The sequence below is a fragment of the Bemisia tabaci genome, chromosome 3, assembly GCF_918797505.1.
Source record: "Bemisia tabaci chromosome 3, PGI_BMITA_v3".
In the NCBI taxonomy this organism is placed as follows: Eukaryota; Metazoa; Arthropoda; class Insecta; order Hemiptera; family Aleyrodidae; genus Bemisia; species Bemisia tabaci.
This window is the reverse complement of record NC_092795.1, coordinates 30,867,981-30,890,843: the sequence shown is the minus strand read 5'-3', so window position 1 is coordinate 30,890,843 and position 22,863 is coordinate 30,867,981. Positions and strand designations below refer to the sequence as shown.

Genomic DNA, 22,863 nt, shown 5'->3' with positions numbered 1-22,863 from the left:
CTCTTACTTTATGAGGAGTTATAAATATGGCAACTTTGAGATTAGTGTTCGAAAAGTCTTAACCACTTGTTTGCACCTAAGAAAAATGAAAATCGAAATTACATTTTTATGTTTTCAATTTTTAATGTTTTTTTTTCCTTCTGTGCCATAAACCTACTATCATGGCAAAAACCTGTTGCTAAAGGAAAAATGTCTCTGCCCGGTGAGATTCCCTTATGGATGCCACTGTATGTACCGGAAAATAGATTTCATTAACTTAGGGGCTTCCAGTACAGTTACGCAAGCACAAACAATAAAAAGTGGATGGTGAAGAGTCTAGAACACTTTCTCAGGATACGACAGAGCAAACTGCACAGAAATTACATGAACATTATGTTTCATTCTGTGTGATGAAAACTCAATTAAACAAAAGAGAACATATCGACAAACTGTTAGGGCGATTGAGTTTGGGGACCACATACTAAACTTGCTAAAATGTGGTGAATTTTTCATATTGCAAAAGCAAAATTATTGAAATTTAAATGATTCAGTTCCACTGGACAAAGATTATCATCGCAAAGAGAAACTGAGGCTTTTGTAAAAATAAAAACTCATCATCCTCGGTGAAATTTCTTCATGAATAATTGTTTTATTCTACAGGCCTGCAGACACCCTTAAGCAGATTCTATTTTCAAATGAGTACGAGTGAAGGAGAAAAGAGGCAACAATAATTTCAAAAAAATGAATGAACATGAGCAATTCATTTTATACAAACCATACTGGTAGCTCAACTAAGTCGCCTACAGTGAGTCATGAAACGCTGTTCCTCTTACCGTGTCATAGAAAGATGGCCGTCACTTGAATGCAAAACAAAACAAGAGACTTCATCTTCGACTACGCGGACTAGAAGTCACAGCTTTGATATGCATTTAACTTTAAAAAAATTATCTCTGGACTAGAATTAAAAGAAAAAGAAAAAAAGACATGACACACGTTGAAATTATGACGGGCAATTAGAAAATTTCCTAATAAAACGGCAAAATGACAGCAAAACGCCATAATGATGTGCTCAATTGCTCGATAGACAAGAAAATTCTTTAGAGAGACTACCATATATGCATAACAATTACTCAATGTCAGATATTCATGGATATTTTTGTTTAAGGTGATTGTCCTTTAAATTACAGATGAAACACAATACCTGAAACCATGAACTGAATAGAAAGGGAAAGGAGGAAGACTTATGATTGAGAGAGAGAGGAGGGGGGAGGAAGAATGAGAGGGAGAAAAACGAGAGAGAATAAACAAGAATTCGGCAAGAGCAAATGAAAAGCCTGGCAAGCAATACCCCCAATAGAAGAAATAACGAGAGATGCGCAAAAAGGAAGTTATAAAAAATGAAATAAACAGACTAGAATCTATGGAAAAAAATACTTAGCTTATGGGTAGAGAACCATACAAAAGGAAAGAGATAACAGATGTGGTGAGGAAAAGCCCTTTATTTGGCATTCACATTAGTGGAAGGAGCAAGTATCCTATTTTAAAGTCCAATAAAAAAATGTTCTTTCCAATCAAGTCTTTTTTAAGGCTCCAATAATAATGTAGCTAAATTAATGCTCGACTTGCAAGGTGCTGGGGTCAAAAAATACCTTTCAACAAACCGTAATAGTAGAGCCAATATTTTAATGGTGGAAACATCCAAAAAGTTTGTTACATGCTCCCTTAAAAGACATATGTATTGGTTCAACCAGGAGTGCATTAGGATTAAGTCCACGGTTTTCAATTTTCTTGGCAATTTCATACATATGCACTTGAGATCATATTGGTCTACCGCTGATTACTTGAGGTTGTTTGCACCAGCTCTTCAGTAATTTCTAGCTTTTTGTCATCAAGCTTTACCTAATGGGCATAATTTTCAAAGATAGTATCTGATCTGCTTTGATGGGTGGTGTAGAGTATTGACAAGCCTTCGCATTCAGTTTATGACATTTCGAACCTATACCTTCTTTCAGACTTTGTATACCGAGAGGTCTTTCATTCTCAGACAAAATGAACCAAGGCGTGTTCCTTTCGGGTAGTTTTTCTACAAGATAAATTGAGCTTTGACTAATATGAAGCAGACATTATTGTAATGAACATTTCTTGTTGGACATTATTTTGGCCAAGGATATTTTTAGCGAGCACTAGAAGGATTGATGTTGGATGAAAAAAAGATAAAATTCTACGGCAAGTCAAGTAGAGAGAAAGGAGAACGAAAGAGGAGGAGACTCCTGAATTTTTAAGTGTAAAAATTGTTGATTGAAGGAAATTTTTTACACCTGTAATCCCTTTTTCTTTAGGGGGGGGGGGGAGGATTAATAAAATAATGGCTTTTTGAAATTTGTTTGATTCAGTTTTCACTGATTTTGGTAAACGTAATCATTTTAATTATTTTGAAAGTTAACTCAAGTTTTTCGCTGTTTGTAAGTCGATCAGTCACAAGATAGGAGAGGTAAGTTTACTAAATTTTAGCTTGCTTACATATCCAATATTAGCATTTCTGAGTTGGATTAATTTTTTAATAAAGAGGAAAGATTGAAGAGAAGAAGATAAGAGTTATCAAACCTTTTAGCAATGTATAATTACTGGAGTCACACAACCGATTAAGTACACTTCGTTATATGCTTAAAAGCGTTCAGCTTCAGAATTTTAAGATAGATTACAATAGAGTGACTGCTAAGAATTTTTGAGGACTGTCTTTCTGATGTATTTCTGAATATATACTTAATGGGTGTTGAGGTATGATAATCATTTGATGTTTGTATTTTTATTGGTATCTTATAATTACTATGCTGAATTCTTTTCATTGTGCTTACTTATCTTTCGTCTTAATAATCATGACATTTGCGTCACTTTGCCAAAATAATTCAAGAGAAGGAAAAAAAGATGAACGATTTGGACATTTTATGTCGGATTTCTACAAAATGAATGAATAAAAAATATAAAAAAAAAAAAAAAAACCTTTAACTGCACACTTAGGTAGACAAACAATGAATTCCTGTACTTGATCAGCTTTTTAATTGGAACGTGGCAATATTTTAAAAACCACAATAATAATTTTATTCAACTACCATATGACAATTAAAAAATGGTTGGCTCAAATGAGAAAAAGATAAGAGAAAAGTGAAGCGGAGAATGTAGAAAAAGTAGACAGGAGGTTATACTGACGATTTTCGTTTCTCTTACCATATAAAAATTAGTTGATTCAATTTCAACCTTTATCTCTTGAATTTAGAAATACATTGTATTGACACAGCATCGTCAGTTGATAATATTTAGAAAAATGGAGAAAGGCAATATGTATGCAAAGGCTGCATATATAATGATTGATCTCAATGATTGGATGGCTTAAAATTTAATTTCCGACTGATTGATACAAGTGAAATTAAAAGCTGGCACCTTAAGATTACGTAAAAATCTCATTCCCCCATCCTCAAACATCGAAAAAGAGATTTTCACTTTGGTCTTGTATTCTTGCGAAACACTTAAGTTAAGGCCTTCGTCTCCCTATCAAAACTTGTGTGAAGAGAGCATCTTCAAATACAGTCTTACACACATCCAAATATTAAACTTGGTTAGACCTCATGCCCATGATGGTTACAGATGTTAACTTGCTCGAAAAGCAATTACGGTTTGAGAATGATGGATTGTAACATAGACATCTGTTAAAAAAAAAAAAAAATAAAATCTTTTGATATCGAAAAAAAGCTCGAGGCTTGCCTTAAAACTTCGAAAAAGGCTTTACAGTATTAGCAATCAAGAATTGATGTCCGTGATAAAACTCTTACTTACCTCCCTTTGAATGTTACTCACGGAATCAACACTTATCCTAAAAAAATTTTTCAGACATAATCGAGCACATACTGTACAGCTCATTTCGGCCCGACACGTGATAATCATTGTCCTTCAAGGACCGATACAAGTGCTTCCCATTTTTCTTAAATAAAAAAGTAGTTTAAAAAAAGAAGAAATCCTCTGGTATTCTCCGGTAAAAAAAATGAAAACAGGACGAAATCTTGTCACTCAATAAAGCACCGAAAGCAAAGTAATACGGTGGGTAGAGAGAGAAAATTCTCCGCTCCCTTGATGAAATTTTACGGCCAAGATGGGCGTAACGCGAGCGAAAACATGAGCGGCAGCAGAGATGAAGAATGAAAATACGGTGATGAATTAAAATAAACCAAAATGAAAGTGAAGATAAAATAAAATTTGAATCGTCCTACTGATACTAGTGACTAGGCTATTGGTGAGATGGACAATGAACATACCTGGTTGTTGAGGGGGAAGAGGGCGATCTCAGCGTCGTCCGAGTCGCTGGACGACGAGGTGTAGTCAGTGCGCTGGAGTTGGTTGTAGCATTGCTCGAGCTGGGTTTGGAGTTGTGATTCGCCCATGCCCCGGCCAGCGGTCGTGTGAACCATCACAGCTTCTTCGGCACTCAAGACGAGAATTGAGGTGACGAAACGGAGAGCCCGATGCGGGTGCGAGACTTAGAATTATCGGCGGACGAGGACTAGAAGACGAGACGAGTTAGCGAGGGTTAGCGAGATGCGAGGATCATTAAATGATCTTGAGGAGTACGTTTATGCTGACTGGGAACACGATGAAGTATTTGTTGAAGTAATTCACGAGAACCCACATTTAAGAGGGGCCTGGAGTCCCTGGTCGGCGAGGAGACGGCTCTTCAGCGGCTCACAACTCCGCTGAGCATCCTGCGCATGACGTCATAGTCATCGTCACCGATGATAGTCTTCGCAGAGTCACTCGATGATACTGTGATGATCGACCCCGCTTGTCCTTCACTCGTCCTCTTCGGCGCTCACCGGAATGGATCTGGAACAAACACCACATGGTAAGAGAAACTATAATGATATCGGAAGTATACAACACCTAGTAACACAAGCTGTTGGTTAAACAAAGACAAGGGTATAAGTGTCTTTAGTCTTTAGGCAGCCCAAAACGGAAATAGGACAAGAAAACAAGGAAACAGAGGGAAAAAGGCTAAAATACATGAAAATACACGGGACATAGTAATATTTTCAGAAGAAAAATCCAGAGTAAGCTCTCAAGACATTGACAACCCGTGGATTACTGGCATTAACAAAACTGTGAGTTGATCACAAGATCCTCCAAGTTTTTCGTAAAGTCGTACATGAAAAACGGTTTCAGCGCAGGAAGAAGAGGATGCAGAATACATTACACATAAATTAGCAGGCTACTAAAACACACTGGCCAAAAATCAGAACTTTTACAGTACTTATTCAGTACATTCCCGAGAGATTGTACCTCCTCAACAGAAAAATTCAGTACTTTTTCAGTAGGTACCTCCATTCGACGAAATTCGAAAAATTTCAATAATTTGAATTCCTCACTCGAATTGCGACAAAAATGACAGAATTCCAGACCTTCATGCGTAGTTTCCGCATTTTTTCGTACTTCTGAACCGCCCTTAGAAAATCAGTACTATTTCCGGACTTGTAGACACCCTGATCATAGTGTAAGAGTATCGAAAATGGAGCTTGGACATCGAGGGTTTGGAAAGTTCTAAAACGCCGCGGCCGTTCCCGCGGAAGGAGAAAATTTGAATTTCTCACTCAAATTGCGACAAAAATGACAAAATTCCAGACCTCCATGAAGAGTTTCCGCACTTTTCCGTACTTCTGGACCGCCCTTAAAAAATCAGTACCATTTCCGGACTTGTAGACATATAGTGTAAGAATATCGAAAATGGGGCCTGGACATCGAGGGTTTTGGCCTGGTTACACGCTCAAATTTTCATCAAATTCCGATCAAAATGATGACCAAGATGGCGGTCGAGAGTTATCCAGATTGATGAGTAAAATTAATTAAAACAGCGTGTTGATTGAAAGAAGCATGAAATAAGCACGGTTGTGTGGAGATCAGATGAAGGATGAGCCCCACAGTTCCATCATATACCATCAAATTTTTGCAGGCCGCAAATTGATGGTAGATGGTGCGCACCAGTCACCATTCGATCGGAAATTGATGGGAATTTGAGCGTGTGACCAGCACATTAGGAAAGTTCTAAAACGCCGGGCGTTTCCCGCGGTCCGGCCTTTTTGCCTCGTGGCACATTTCCGCTTTCAGAGCAAAATGCCCGATTTCCCGGTAGGGTATGCCAATAATTGTCGGGCGGCCGCGGAGTGCTGCAAAGCGGGCGGCCGACCGAGAGTCGGGAAGGCGCTGGTGTCGCTTTGCGGCTGCGGTTGCGGCTAAGGGAGCGTTTTGCAATTCGACGCGTTCGAGTTCGCAGTCGACACGTGCAATCAATACTCCACGTTGGAATCGGTCCAAAATTCATCGGTGGATACGAGCATGATGCATGATCGCGGCCCGGCGCGGCGCGGCGTGGTACCAGCTCGCGGGGTCGCCTTGGGGCGGGCGCTACGCCGATCCATATACGGCAAAGACACCGAGCGCACCAACCCACGAAACGACCGAAGCGACCGACAACGGCGGGGGCCATAGGGGAATGCAGTCCAATCCTGGAGTTCCGACGTAGAATTCTTCGGTTAGCGAATAATTAATCGATTTAATCGTCTAATTTCTAAAAAGCAGCAATAAACCTCAACATAAATTCCAGCACGAAGACCAAAAGCACTAATATTTGGACTACATGTTGCAATTTGGAACTATAAATTCTGGCTCTTCTGGAAAAACACTTATGTGCATAGGGAAACTAATGGCACATACGTTGTTTTTAAACCGGGCTAGAATCTATAGGTCCAAATTGCAAAATGTAGTCTATTTGATGGAAACGCGGGATTTCAGAAGGAAATAAGGAAGTAAACGGATGGGCCTGGAGCAAATAAGAAGTTGCTTCTTATAACGATTGGCTCAAAAATCATGATGAGTGCATCGGGAAATTCTGAATTGGACCGCGTGTAGCAGAAAGGAACCAAGTCACGTCAGCTATTGCCAAATTCGACTGGGCAATTTGATTTTTTACAAGAGAAAATTGGTGCGGATTTCTTTGAAAATGTAAAGGAATCAAGGATCCAGCCTCGAGTCGTACGATGCAGAAAGATCCCTCTTACTTGCACAAAAATCTGCACGACCGTTTTCATGTAAAAATTAAATGCCCCGATTAAATTTGGCAACAGCTGATGTGCCTTGGTTCCTTTCTGCTTGAATGCTCTGCTTCCTGCCCAAATACACTCTAACTTCACAATTTACGAAAGAAATATGTTTTTTAAAGCTTCTTGCCGCAAAAACGATACTACGGCATAGGTGAACATTTCATACGAGGAGTCGTTCCATCTCCCCTTGCGCACCAAGATGCTAAGGTCCAGTTACACGATCAAATTTAGCCATCAAATTGGGCCTCTCATTGGTGGCATCCTCACCTCAGGTCTTTTTCCACCAATCAGAGCTTCAGTTTGATGGCTCAATTTGATCGTGTAACTGAACCTCTACAGAATATTCAACTTGGCTGACGCTTCCGCGCGCAAATCGTAAGGAGGCACCGTGGTCTTTGAATCAACGCAAGGGGAATTTCAAACATGTAAAGCCGCCAGTTAGTGAAATCCCGTTTTGTCACGTGTGTTTTGGCGGGTTGGCGTCAGTCATGCTGAATATTGCGGAGCATTTTATTGTTTTGTCACGTGTGTTTTGGCAGGTTGGCGTCAGTCATGCTGAATATTGCCGAGCATCTTAGTGCGCAAGGATTGATGGAACGACTCCTCTCCCGAAAAGTTCACCTGTGCCGTAGTATCGTTTTTGAAGCGGGAGGCTTGAAAAACCGCATACTTCTTACGCAGATCGTGAAGTTAAGAGCGTATTTCAGACTTTGTCGATGCGCTCAGCGTGATTTTTGAGCCGTTTTCCATTAAAATCAACTCTCCTTTGAGCTCTAGCTGAAGTTTGCAACAGGCCCATTGTGCAAGAATTTGCTAAAATATCACCCAGAGGGTTCAACGCACATGATTTTTGATTCTTAAATCCGGCACACGGGTGCTAATTTAAGTACACTCGGGGACCCTGGCATCCCAGAGTTCTGGGTACATATTATTACTGAAAATTCACCTTTTCAAAATACGCATAATAAATAATTACTGAATTTTCGAATATCCAGCCGTTCAATTGATCCATTGATCAACTAATGGAAATACTCTGAACAGCACTAAAGTAATCTACTTCAAGCAAATAAATAATTAATTAATTAAATAAATAAATAAAAAATAAATAAATAAATAAACAAACAAACAATAACGGAAAATTTCCATCACGACAGGAAAATTCTTCCGACCTCATTGAAGTCAAAAGGTCGCGGAATCGAGCATTTTCCGACCCCTGATTTAGAAAGAGAGGTCTTTCGCCACAGACTAGGTCACGTGAGCTTTTACTCGATGCTCCAGCCGTGCTGTGTGAATTAGCCATCACATCGTTGCCAAGTTCCTCCAGGTCGAAACATTTTTTTCCAGGAGACTTGCAACTTTACAACTCTGAATTTTTCGAAAGACTTCGGGCGCGATTCAAACTAGCAAGACTGGGAGTTTCAAAGAACGACATTTGCAAAGTTTAATCGGTGGAAATTTGACGAAATAATGTTAAAATGCAGCCCATCCGTAGCGCGCGCGGCAGGAATAGTGCACGCATCACGTATGATGTTATTACGATATCAATATGGGAGCTATAAAACACAAAGGCGGGGAAAGGGGGTACACGAAGCACACATACTGATAAGAATACAGGTGCCATGCTCTGTGCCCGATAAACGTTACGCTGGTTGTTTAACAACAGCATGTTGCACGCCTGCACTTGTCCTGGAGTGGCGCGCTCACGGTCGCGTAGATAAAATCACGAGCTACAATACAATTTTATTACGTTTTTTTTTTTTTTCATAATATTTTTTTTCGTTAGAGGTGCTTGGTTGCTGGAGGCCTGGCTTTGCCGTGACGTTAGTATACGCGATCAAACCACACGGGTCGTGGATGTGCTGTTGCATCGCTCGCACTCGTCTGAGAGCTGATTATTGACATTGATAGACAAAGCAATAGACAATGGCGAAGAAAAGAGAGAGGAAATAGCACGATCCTATAGGTGGCAGCAGGTGGATGTAATGGACAAATTAAGGAAGTTAGTGGTAGACTATAACTATACCCGTAACCCACGAGGGACCTATGGTTAGTTCATCATTTTCCCCCCAAGTCAATAAAAACCACTAGTTTCAACCATAAGGATATCTCCATTTTCACGATGTCTTCTTTGTCTTATCGCTTTGCCTATAGATTTTAATGATTAGCCCGCTGGAGCTATCAAGTACAACCAGCCTGGAAACTTAGAAGTCAGGACGGCTATAGTTGAAGATTGGAATCCCTTGATTTTTCCAGGTTTCCTCCGACCAATTTTGCAAACCGTGACAATTCACAAAATACGGAATGAAAAATAATAATTCCGAGATCTTCTGGTTGGACTGAGCCCTGAGCTATAGCCAATGAGGCTACAAGACTCGCCACGAAAAAATTGCTGAATCTGTAAGTAAAATGGGGTTTTCATCCCTGCTTCCTCCGGTTTTCCGGACATATGAATTTTTTTGGAATGTGGCAACCCTAAAATTGGGAATCTGCCGTCGCCGCGCGCCTCCGTGTTCTAATTGACCCATTTTTAGGGCCTCCAGCGATGAGTTCGAGCCACCGTTTTAGATACAAAATAGCGGCCAGGGTGTCTACAAGCCCGGAATTTACGGAAATAGTACTGATTTTTTAAGGACGGTCCGAAAGTACTGAAAAAGTGCGGAAATTCGGCAAGGAGTTCCGGAATTTTTCATTTCTGAGCGAGAAATTCAACTTTTTGAAATTTTTCGAATTTCGTCAAATGGTGGTACTGAAAAAGTACTGAATTTTTCTGTTGAGGAGGTACTAAATTTCTTGGGAAAGTACTTAAAAAGTACTATAAACGTACAGATTTTTAGCCAGCCTGTTTTAGTTAACACCCTGAGCGGCGTATCGAACAACAAAAAACAGTCGATATCATATCGAATTAATCTCTTAAGGCCATTTTACTGGCCTGGCCTCCACAAACACAATGACCTCTTAGAGAATTTTTGAGGGGGAAAAAGAAAAAAAAGAAGAAGAAAAAAAATCTAAGACAAGCATTCAAATTCTAGCTTAGCGCTTCAAACTTCAAATTCACCTGATGAGTCTTGGCATCACAACGTTTAAATTAGGCCGCTTATAGTTTTTAAATACTGAGCAATCAAAACAGAGCATTAAGCTCTTCCCAATCTCGTTCAACGCACTTCATCGATCGATTAATCTTCTCAACGACTCTTATCCACTCGCTTCGATCTGAGTCATGAGCGCACGAGAGCTCCGTCTGATAGAGTTGTTTCCGTCTTCCCGAAGCAATCACGTTTGTGCTCGATTCTTTCATTCTCTTTTTATTCCTTGCTCCTAATCTCATTCAAGCTATCTTCCGAGATGAGTAACCAATTACCTGTATACATACGTGACAGTATAAATAGCCCGTTATTGTCGTAGCGAGATAGCATAAGTGTCTCGAGGAGGTTTTTAACCCGAGAGCTGTGTTGCTTCATTTCGCGCTCTCTTAGACGAGAGAATCTAATGATACTTCAACCAGATGCGAATCAAGAAGGTTGGCAACGATGCCATTCCCCAATTTTAACCTGTGCTGAATAATCGATTCTCGTCGGAGCACCTGGCGCCTCTGGGATTCGATACATTTTCACAGGTTTCGGAGAGAAAATAATGTAGCAAACTTCTTGGATCCGCCAATGATTTTAATGCACGGAGGATGAACAATTTATAATAAAAAATTTCGGAAACTTTTGGGCGGTTTCACTGAAAATTTCAAGGATTTTAAGTTCTTGAAAGGAATTGCTCCGTCGTTTTTGGAAACGACGAAACAGAGAAACACGAAACACATAGAAAACGCTAGAATACAGTAGGAGGAACGATGAAAACTCCCTTTAGTGTCGAACGCGACGAATGCTAAACAAAATTTCATTCTAACTCCTGGATACAACTATTCGGGCTCCACGGATGTCCGTGTTGCATACTTACGCAAGTGAAGGCGTTTTGACTGTCCAGGCACTCTCCAATTCGCCCGCGGCGCGACGGGTTTTGTTGCGAGGATCCAAAATTGCACAACGCTTTCAATTTTTCGTTTACACTTCAAATGCATCTTCTTGGCGCGATTAGTTGCATACAGGCGAAGGATATAAACATTTTGTGTGCAGTTTTGATATCGCGATGTGTTGGGCATCATTTGTTGAGTAACTACTCATGCTGAGGAGATGTCTTCGAAGTATAAATGAAGAATAATTGAAGGAACTTGGTCAATTTAGATCCTTGCTCTGCACAATGAAACGAGCCTTCCAGAGAGGTTGGGCACACAATTTTCGACTGAAACTGCAAATGTTGATGTTGAATTCTCCGTGAGATATCAAGTTTTCTGGACTTTAAGGAACGTTGGCTACATTTCCAACTTATCGTCGATAAACCCACTTTGGATTCCGGGTTACTCTAAAACTCGGGTCAACTGGATACTGTTGGGCTATTCTGCCGTGCTGAGGAAAAACGCCGTATGAACGTTCGAGGGTTGCCAAATTTTCCCGGATAAAATATGTATATTTGACGAAATTTATGCATATTTTTCCTTAGAATTTTCAGATATTTTAGATTAAATTTCGAAAAAATCAGTCTAAAAAATGGGAAGGAAAATATTTACAATTTCCCCAATAGATTCGTATTTTATCAGAGGAAATTTGGCAACGCCTGAAGGCTCATACGGCGTTTTTCCTTGGCATGGCAGTATTGGACGGCGTGAACCATGGTCGGTATGAACCACATACCGACACCGACATACCATCACACCATCGCAACGGTGCGCCACCCTCCGGCAGTGAAAGTTGTAATCTCGTCCTGGATTGACCGATCGTTCAAAAATCCTCCGATTTTCCTATCGGAGGCCACACAGAATACCCGAATTCGACCTGAGAAGCGACAAGACGGCTCATTCTATTACTGCGTGAGCTCATATTCGGTGCTGCCACATCGGTCACCGATTTAGAACCGATTGTTTCGGCAGGAACGATATCCGCTTTTAGTATGAAAAAAGGCGGACGTCGCGTCGCTTGCAGATGCTACTGAAGTGCAGATATTGAGGTTCCATTCGCTCGTCTTGCCTCACCATGAGATTTACAGAAATCACATTAGTGGAGTGCGTGGTCAGTTTTGACAGCGATGTGGTAAATTGCATTTGAAAACATAAGTTTAGCTTGAAACTCTACTGTAGACTGATTTAGCTGCTACGTCATGGTTCAATAATTGAAATAGCCTTCATGCACGCTGGGCTTGTCGATTTCCTTTGACATTTTTGCAGTGGTGAATGCATAGCTGAAGTGCGATCCAGCTACAATTGTATTTAGCAAATGGGTGGTTTTTATACGAGGATTAAAAATAAACAAGTGGTGCGGAATATAACAAAAGAATATGAACGATTCAAAACGATAATCCGGATATCGGAAATTGGCTGTTTTGAAAACGCCTTCAAATGCGGCGTGATACCTCACGCATTCCGGAGAGTTCAAATAGTTGTATCATTGCGCCTTAGAAATGCGACGGAAGCTTACAATCGAAATAGCTTTATACACGCTGGCTTTGTCGATTTCCTTTGACATTTTTACAGTGGTGAATGCATAGCTAAAATGCGCTCCAGCTACAATTGTATTTAGGAAATGGGTGGTTTTTATAGGAGGATTATAAAAAAACAAGTGGTTAGAAATGAAAACTAAAGAATATGAACTATGCAAAACGATAATCCGGGTATCGGAACTTGGCTGTTTTGAAAACGCCTTCAAATGCGGCATGATACCTCACGCATTCCGGAGAGTTCAAATAGTTGTATCATTGCGCCTTAGAAATGCGACGGAAGATTACAATTGGACACTGCGCCAAGATCAGCCTATGGACGTATAGGTCGTTATTACGCCCATCTGCTTTTCGGATTCTACGTACCCTGGACTATGCTGTGGTAGCGATAGAATATAGATAGGTAACGGCTCGAGGTCGAAAAACCTTTTTTTCCCGAGTTAAGTCAGGCCACTGGATCGAAGGGTGCAAGAACGACCTATAAGCGGGCCTATAAACTTAAGGGCCTATAAGGTTCTAGTTACCCCTTTCTTTACTGGACTATCAAATTCACATAGAGGCAACATCATGTATGAGTCCAAACCGCACCACCGACCAATCAGAACAGGGTGCCTACTAAATCAGGCTGGTTAAACATAAGTACTTTTACAGGACTTTTTCCGTACATTCTCAAGAAGTTCTGTACCTTCTCCAACAGAAAAATTCCACACTTCTTCAGTACCTCCATTTGACGAAATTAGAAAAATGTCAAAAATTAGAAATTGCGACAAAAATGGCAGAAAATTACAAAAAAAATTCGGACCTTTCTGCGAAATTTCCGCACTTCTTCGGTACTTCCGGACCGCCCTTAAGAAAATATGTACCATTTCCGGACTTGTAGACACCCTGCAGAAGCGCTACCCCAATAAATTCGGTTACTAACTCGAACGTTGCGGTACTGCCCCAACTTGAGTTGTGGTGCCACCAAAGTTCATTGGAGTGTTCATATCATCCAACAAATTGGGGTAGTCCTACAACTTTAGGGGAAACCCCCGGACACTTTTTTCCGTGTATCTCGAGCTACGTTGCGAGCACCTCTGCATCTGGTCATTGGTCAACCTCTCCAGTCTCCACACACAGGTATAAGCCGGACGTGAGTGCAGTCGAGACTCCTGAGTATATTCAAGCACGACGGAAGGACCGACAAAATTCGGCCCTGGTCACCACCATCTCCCTGTAAAGTTTCTCCAGCGAAAGAGAGCACGAGACGAGGCGGCCTCGTCAAGGAGAAAACAATGAATGTCATTTTCTGTCGGAAGCGAGACCAGGAGCAAAATCTATTCTTCCTTACCTGCGTCGAACGGGGCGGCGCACAATGGATCGAGTCAATGGGAGAGGTTGGACAAGATTTGGAAACTTTAAACGCTTATAACTCCGTTTATACAAAACTTTGAGGTTCTCAAACTGCTTTCATTGGTTTCCTCGTAAAATTTTTACCCAGAAGCACCCCGTAAAATTTAAAATGTGACGAAATAAACATCGAAAGAGGTTGTTCCATCTACCATTGAAACTGGGCCCCGAATGAAATCTCCTCATCTTTTCAGGTATCAAAGGGCATGGTCAGGGACACCCAAAAATGGTTGAATTTTTTCCAAATTCCCCCCTGGGGAGGGGGGGCGGGGGGTTATATGAAAAACGGTTTTTTGGCTATAACTTTTGAACGGTTTGAGATATCGATTTGAACTTTTTTTTAAATGAAAGGTCGTTTAAAGAGCTTTCTTTTGGTATATTATGTTTAATAGTTAGGTCAAGTTTTGACCAATTTATGGCCTGTCAAAAATTTTCCATGAGTCCAAAAATCAGATTTCTGTAGTTTAGAGCAGCGACGATCGCATGCAGATGAACAAAAAACTGTTCAACTTATAGCCCTCTCTCTGACGGTTAAAATGAGCCCAAGATCATCTTGGGGAAACGATTTGTCTCCGAGTTATGCTTCTTCAAAGTTGGCGCGGCGGGGTCCGCTTCCGCGGGGCAGCGCTCCGGAGTACGATAGTTCACTCCCACCCCCCTCCCGTCATGCCACGCGACGCAAACCGAGGAAGACTACCTTTGATGACCATTTGAACAGATAAATGCACACAATATACGCTATTATGGTGTACAAGTATTATTAAAATTATATTAATATACTAAATAGAAGAGTGGAATCTCACCGAATTTATCATCACCGCAATCCATAGGATCATCGGCAGTGTGATCCGCATTTTCATCCTCATCTTCGTCGTCTGAAAAGCCAAAATCGACTTTTCTGAGAGGGAAGCACTCGTTCAAAAAGGCTGAAGGCGCTGGTTTTTTGTGATAGCGCCCGTAAAACAAATACGAGCACAAGGATTGATGGTACGCGCACCGTTCTTACATGTGCAGTAACTTGCTTTAATGGCCTCGCTGGATTTTTGACTGGTGTCGATTAATATAAATATATGATATTCTTTTTTTGATTTATGCCTCGATAGGATCCGCGATCGAAGAAAAAGAGGCGAATTTACGGAAATATCATATTTTTGAAAATCTGGCAAAAAGTTATCCTTCGTCACTTGAAAGCAATATTTTCCATCAGCAAAATGGTCTGCAATATGACTTGCTGCAAGTCCAATTTGATAACTTCCCGAGAGGGTGTCAAGATCTTCGCTCCTCCACTGTTCTAATTGTTCAAAATGATCTGTCGTCAGGTTTTCAAAAACTACTTTTTTTCGGAGCCATTTCTCGTCCTCAACAATTTGTTGCACAATATTCGGCTCATTTAATTTTTGGAGCATTTGAATGGCAATTTTTGCGTCGTCACCATCACTTTGCAGGCGTTGAAAATATAAATTATGTATCGCGGACACTATGCGATAGTCGTCAAACAAATTGCCGGATCCAGGTATATTGCTTCTCGTTTTATAGAGCGTTTTCAATATAATTTTAATAATACTTGTACACCATAATAGCGTATATTGTGTGCATTTATCTGTTCAAATGATCATTAAAGGTAGTCTTCCTCGGTTTGCGTCGCGTGGCATGACGGGAGGGGGGTGGGAGTGAACTATCGTACTCCGGAGCGCTGCCCCGCGGAAGCGGACCCCGCCGCGCCAACTTTGAAGAAGCATAACTCGGAGACAAATCGTTTCCCCAAGATGATCTTGGGCTCATTTTAACCGTCAGAGAGAGGGCTATAAGTTGAACAGTTTTTTGTTCATCTGCATGCGATCGTCGCTGCTCTAAACTACAGAAATCTGATTTTTGGACTCATGGAAAATTTTTGACAGGCCATAAATTGGTCAAAACTTGACCTAACTATTAAACATAATATACCAAAAGAAAGCTCTTTAAACGACCTTTCATTTAAAAAAAAGTTCAAATCGATATCTCAAACCGTTCAAAAGTTATAGCCAAAAAACCGTTTTTCATATAACCCCCCGCCCCCCCTCCCCAGGGGGGAATTTGGAAAAAATTCAACCATTTTTGGGTGTCCCTGACCATGCCCTTTGATACCTGAAAAGATGAGGAGATTTCATTCGGGGCCCAGTTTCAATGGTAGATGGAACAACCTCTTTGCAGTTTTAGTCAACAATTTCATGACCGACCTTTCTAATTGAATCGATCCACTGTGCGGCGCTAGCGACGAGGAAGAGAACCGCCGAGTTAATCGGATGTCAGTCAAGTCCGAGTCTCGGTTCTCGGGGTTCCGGTGGTGGTGGAAGTGGACCCCCTCCCCCCCCCCCCCCCCGCCACCCATCGGGACAGGGCGCAGGCGGGCGGTTCGGACGCCCACTTTTCGCGCGTCGCGGCGCGGCGCCCGTGAATGAGACACGATCTAGGAAGGAGCGGAAACGCCCGCCCGCGCTCCGCCGCCGTCGGCAATAATGAACACGCGGAATTTAATGTTAAGGTTAATTTACCCCGACCGGCCCGGGCGACGAGTGCACCGTGCAGTGCGGGGGTCGATCCGGTAGATAGCACCACCTCCGTGCAGAGTTGCGGTTTATCGTGAAAAATGAGATTTTGGAATTTCTTGGAAAATGGAATTGAGAAGCTTTCCGGAGAAATGGAATTAAGGCGCTTTCCGGAAAAATGGAATTGAGGAGCTTTCCCGAAAAATGGAATTGAGGAGCTTTACAGAGAAATGGAATAGAGGAGCTTCCCGGAAAAAAGAAATTGAGGAGCTTTCCGGGGAACGGGCACATAGCAAAAATAGCGTTTGAGAAAAATGCATTTGAAGTTTCAATCAATACTTTCTGGCCACTGACGGTAACTTTCATGGCAGCTTGGACTCCCGATTCCAAACGTAAGTTACAGTCAATGGCCACATATAATAATGATGGAACCTTTAAATGAATTTTTCTTAAACGCTATTTCTTGCTTTGTGCCCTTTTCCCGGAAGCCTTTTCAATTTTTAAATTTCATGTGAAATATTTTATGAAATTTCAGAAAAATGTTTTCGAAATTGAAGACAAGGCATAGGGTCGTCGGTTTATAGTGTTATTTAGCGCGTGCTGGATACTCAGCCTCTGGAAAATGTTTAATATTTTTCACAGCTTTGTGAAATTTCCGATCCTTGATATTTTTGCGGTCACTTGAGCGACCCTGCCGCTATCTCATTTGTGCACATTGCGCAGTTGCAGGGTAGACTGCCTGGACACTGGAAAGTATGGGCAAGTCCAGACTAGGAGCTCTTATCATAAGGGCGTAAAAGGCAGCCGCTCTTTCCACAAGCAGAACAGTGGAAAATTAACAAATTAAGATGGCCGACAATGTTAAAATATAAGCGTCCTTCCGCAAAACTGAGTTAACCTGTCCAAAAATCATAAGCCCAATACGTGCTTTCATAATTTTAGAAACGACAGGTAACTGCAATTGTAATATTTAATTAATTCCGGATAATTGAACCGCGTTAAACAGAAAGGAACCAAGCCACATCAGCTATTGCCAAATTTAATTAGGCAGTTTAATTTTTTACATGAAAACGGTTGTGGGGATATTCGTGCGAATTTCAGTGAAAATTCTCCATGTTACGGAGTAAATTCCTTAAAATTTTCAAAGAAATTCGAACAAACGTTCTCTCTTAAAAAATTTGATTGTCCAGTTAAACTTGGCAATAGCTGACGTGGCTTGGTTCCTTTCTGTTAAACTCGGTCCAATTTGAGTTCGTATAGGTTGACCGGAAGGGACTTAACCCCCAAAATTACCGACATGTTCATTTTTTATGTACTTACTCATTGGCCCTGGTGGACGAAGTACGGCCGCGGAAGGATCTCCTCGTAAATGGCTGAGAGATCTCAGAACATATGGAGTTTGATGGGAACAAAAGTGACAGGAGTTGCATCCAGACGATTCTAAAGTGCGGATGATGTGTATATGATTAAAATGAATGAAAATAATGAAAATGAATGGTTCAGTGGCGTGACTCACACCAAAATCTGGCAGCGTGTCGTGCTGAAAGAATCGAGTGACATCATATCAGCTGAATTATGAATATCCTGGCCGCTACGCTTCGCGCCGCCCACCGCGCCTACTGGCAGATCTAAGAGGTTGGCAAAATTGTTTCCTCTCGATTTAAACCTGTTTCCTCTCATTTTAAACCTAGGGAAAAGTATCGATTTTCAGGAGGTCAAGTAATTCCGACAAGACTCGATTACTCAGCAGGGGTTTCGATGGAGGAATACAACTTTTGAATTCAGGAAGTCTTGTAAAACGGGCTGGCAAAAAATCAATACTTCTACAGCACTTTTTCAGTACATTTCTGGGAAGTTCAGTACTTTTTCAGTGCCTTCATTTGACAAAATTCGAAAATTTCAAAGTTTTGAATTTCAAATTGTGACAAAAATGACAAAAGAATGAAAAAAAAAATCCGGACCTTCTTGCGGAATTTTCGCACTTTTTCAGTACTTCCGGATCGCCCTTATAAAATCAGTACTACTTCCGGACTTTCCGGACTTGTAGACACCCTGAATATCATGGTTGGAAGTTAGTATCGATAGTTTCCGTTGCTGTATAGGACCGTGCTGTACGTAGAATTTTGATTGAAACGCATGAAACAGATGGCTTCAATTCATCCTTTGTCTAAAGGTCCATTTAGGTATGTAAGCTGTCCGATATCCAAAAAACAGCATTTCAGTTTTGTTTCGTCGTGTTAAGAGGTAATAGAAGCAAGCATAAAAATTGGAAAACGAGTCAGGTGGGAGGGCGCCGCGCGCCGCGATGGAGATCCGGGAGTACGAAAATGATGAAACAAATTACAGCAAAACGTGTTTATACAAATCAACGAGCTTACAAGTCAAGCAATTGCCTATCTCTGCAAAGTGGAGGCGAACAAATGAACGCACTAAGGCTGTCACGCTAGCGACGTCTTCGGCGCTAATGAAAGTACGGCGAACAGGATACAAATAAACGTGCTCCTAGGTCGAGAAATTGCCTACCTATACACAGTGAAGGCAAACATAAGTACGCAAAACCTGAGCCGTTTTTGGCGCTTATACATACGTCTAGCAAGAAGCCTGTCACTCAAAGTCACGGGTCTGCCTTCTAAACGACGATCATAGCTTTCAACCGAGACTAAGATGATGGAAATCGGACGAGTGGTTTTCGAGATGTACATTTAGCACGCTGAAAAAACGCTTAGTTCTAATCTTTAACGACCGCCATCTTGGTTCCTGCACGAACCCTCGAGTACTTTCCTCTCTAAGAGCTTCTAATAACTGTAAGTACGAATCCTGAAATCGGTATTTCCCAATCAAAAAGTGCAGGGGTTTTTAGTGTCCCCCACGTACTGCTTATTGTTACATCTATCCGATAAAAGTTCCGATGGAAGAGCGGCAACTCTGCTGCACCGCTGCGACGGAATGCGACTGATGAAAGATAATTAATTACTGTCGATATGCGCCAGGAAAATTCAGAGGCAAAAAGGGCGTGAGTTCGGTTCGTATGCAGGCGCTAATAACTGGCACCAGTGGTCCACGGCCAACCGAGCCGCCGCACAGTGCGGCCCTCTGTGGACAAAAATAAAAAATTCACAACTCCACATCGGAATTTTTTTTTATTTTTTATTTTATTTTTGAGTTTGTCATCTTAAAAATATTACTGACTCACAATGATGGTTCATTTTCAAATTTTCCGCTCAAAACTACTTCAAATTTGGGTAGAAAGTGAGCGGGAAATGGGTCGAGAATCACTGGTCCATTAGAAATACACGGGAAAAAGACGTCAACTTTAAAATGAAGATTCCTCGCTTGAAACGCAAAATGCTCTGGGTGGTTGACATTTTCTTAATCCTCACATACCAAACTTCAATTCCACCAAAAAGATTTTGCGACTATCAGAGATATTTGAAGTTAAAGTGTGGGTGTTTCACGCTGCTTCTACATTGTTAACATAGGGCTGATTCGAGGTTGCCAACTGCACACTGAAAAAAAAATTCTCGGCGTTTTTACCAAGGTCCGTTGGTACCTTTACCATCTCACTTTTTTTTACCAATTATTGGTAATTTTACCAAAACAGACTGGTAAGCTTACCTAATAACCGGTATTTTTACTGTTTTTTTTTTTTTCAGATTAGAATACCACTTTTATGGGTAATCAATTCCCGGCAACTTTGCCATTTTATCTCGGTAATTCTACCTAAGTCGATAAAAAATATTGGCGTTTTTACCAGGGCCCAGTAAAATTACCAAGAAAGTTCAATAATTTTATCGAAATTTCTCGGTAAAACTACCAATTCCATTAATGGTAATTTTACCAAGAAAAACTGGGATCAAATAGAACCCTGAATTCTTGGTAATTTTACCCTTTTTTTAGTAAAAACACCAAGATTTTTTTTTCAGTGCAAATGAACTTTTCTCGAAAATTACGCAAAATATCCTGAGATTTCATCCTGACATTTCCTTGTTCCTCCAGTGGTATACTGTGAAAGTGGCAAAATATTTTCCTACGTCGGTACTTTGATCTTCATTTTTTAAAGTTAAGTGTCTTTTACCGACTTTTGTCCGCGTCGTCCATGAGGATGCTGCACTACTGTGCGCCAGCCCGTTGTGACCGATTTCGCTCTGGGCCAACGCAACGCTTACTGAAAGTACGCTTGGTTCCTCGACCTCTCGTCTTATCATCATTTGCTGTTGACCTCCGGCTCCGTCATTACTTTCTGGGTGCATCGCCGATTAAATAACCGCTTTACTCACCGCTGACCCTCCGGTGACCTCTCTCCTAGCTTTGCCTCCGAAAATTCTCGTCTGGTGCTCGATATTTGAATCGAGTCGAACAGCCAGGAATCCAGAACACGCACGGACACTTGATACAGGGTTCTTGCATCTTGCCCCCAAAGGTGGATCCAGGAATTTGGCAACCTTATTTTTCTCCATTTAAATCTATGGAAATGTATCGATTCTTGGAGGGGCCAGGTGCTCCGACAAGAATCGATTATTTAGCATAGGTTTAAATGGAGGGAATCCGGCGTTGCCAAATTGCTGGATCCGCCTCTGCTTGCCCCTTCTCAGGGTGCTCCTTTTAAAATTTTGAGGGTTGCAGATATTCGTTTCCTTTGTGCCGTGTTAAGGGAAAATTAATGTCGTACGACATCCGAACGTTGCCAAATTTCATTTCCCAAATATTCATTTCCAAAAAAAAGTTGCGGTTTTACGACTCTCTTAGATAAATTAGATTGCGATACGAATAAAATCGTGTGAAAATACTAGGGAGAAAAATACATAAATTCTTAGGGAAATTTGGTTTCCGTCCGCAGAAATCAAGCAACGTTGTACGCATTTGTACTGTAACCAGAGGCGAATCCAGCGATTTGGCAACACCGGATTTCCTCCATTTAAACCTATGTTAAATAATCGATTCCTCTTGGAGCACCAGACCCCTACAAGAATCGATAAATTTCCATAGGTTTAAATGGGTGAAAACAATGTTGCCAATTTGCTGGATCCGGCAATGACTAACAAAGCGCGACGAGCGACGTACAACAATGCGAAACGGAGCGCCCGATCAAACTAGACTCCGTTTTACCTGGAAAAGCATTGGGCTATACGGTCGACGCGACAGGGCTCATCTCTAGAGGGTCGATTATTGAATGGTAGACAAAGCGATGGACAGGAAAGAAAAAGGAAAAACGGAGCGATCCTATCGGCAGGGTGTCTACGAAAACAGAAGGACCAGAAATCAGTACTTCTTCGGTACATTTTCAGTACATTCCCAAGAAATTCAGTACCTCCTCAACAGAATAATTCAGTACTTTTTCAGTACCTCCAATTGACGAGATTCGAAGAATTTCAATTTATCGCTCAAATTGCGACAAAAATGACAAAATATGAATACAATTCCGGACTTTTTTGCGGAAACCCCGCACTTTTCTAGTACTTCCGGATCGCCCTTAAAAAATTCCGGACTTTCCGGACTTGTAGACACCCTGCAGTATCGTTTGAAAATGCATCGTTGGCGAGGCGGAGGTGGCAATGGTGCTCGGAAGTGGAGAGCTACCTTGTTGCAACGGTGAGAGAACACATGTTTTGGGCCCGTCATTCATTGTTTCGGGATTCTGGCAACTTATTGAATCGTTTGGGTCCGCGCCAGCTCCGGGCACCCCCCCCCCCCCCGGGCCTCCACGCCTCGTGCCTTCCCTCTCGAGAACCCGCCGTATCAAATCTTGAGGGTTCACACATTTCCTCCGATAAAATATTGATCTTTAAGGAGGCTAGTGAATAATCCCTCTCGAAATTTGCCAATAATGGAGATGTTGCATGTGTGAGGGATTTGCGATTTGACCATTGATTCTTATGTAAAACTTCGCGAGAAAGACGATGGTGCCACTGATTTTTTCTGAAATCAACTCCCAAGCTCAAAAAAAGCTCTCAAAGTGAGGCCAAAATGGAGGGGACATCCCACCCTACCCTGAGAGTCCACCTCTACATCAAAACAAACTCTCCGTGCACAGATAGGGAGCAAATACATTAGCAGTGATGCCGTGTTTTCAGTTTTGGAGTCCCCAAATAAATTGGCAACCCTGCTAATGTATTTGCTCCCTATCTTTGCATGGAGAGTTCGTTTTGATCTAGAGGTGGACTCTCAGGGTTAGGGTGGGATATCCCCTCCATTTTGGCCTCACTTTGAGAGCTTTGTTTGAGCTTGGGAGATGATTTCAGAGAAAACCAGTGGCACCATCGTATTTCTCGCTAACTTCTACACAGGAATCAATGGTC

The 22,863-nt window shown here is 41.5% G+C and overlaps 1 protein-coding gene across 2 annotated transcripts in view; it reads right to left on the bottom strand.

The window, feature by feature from the left end:
- Ip6k (Inositol hexakisphosphate kinase) overlaps positions 1–22,863 on the bottom strand; it is an 80,735-nt gene that overhangs the window by 15,899 nt on the left and 41,973 nt on the right. The window contains exon 3 of one of the 2 annotated variants that reach the window (XM_072298156.1): positions 4,287–4,851. In XM_072298156.1, the coding sequence (XP_072154257.1) occupies positions 4,287–4,439 (153 nt within the window). In that variant the 5' untranslated portion in view covers positions 4,440–4,851. Of the gene's footprint in view, positions 1–4,286; positions 4,852–22,863 lie in introns of those variants that run through there. The other variant, XM_019061243.2, reaches the window with a different exon arrangement.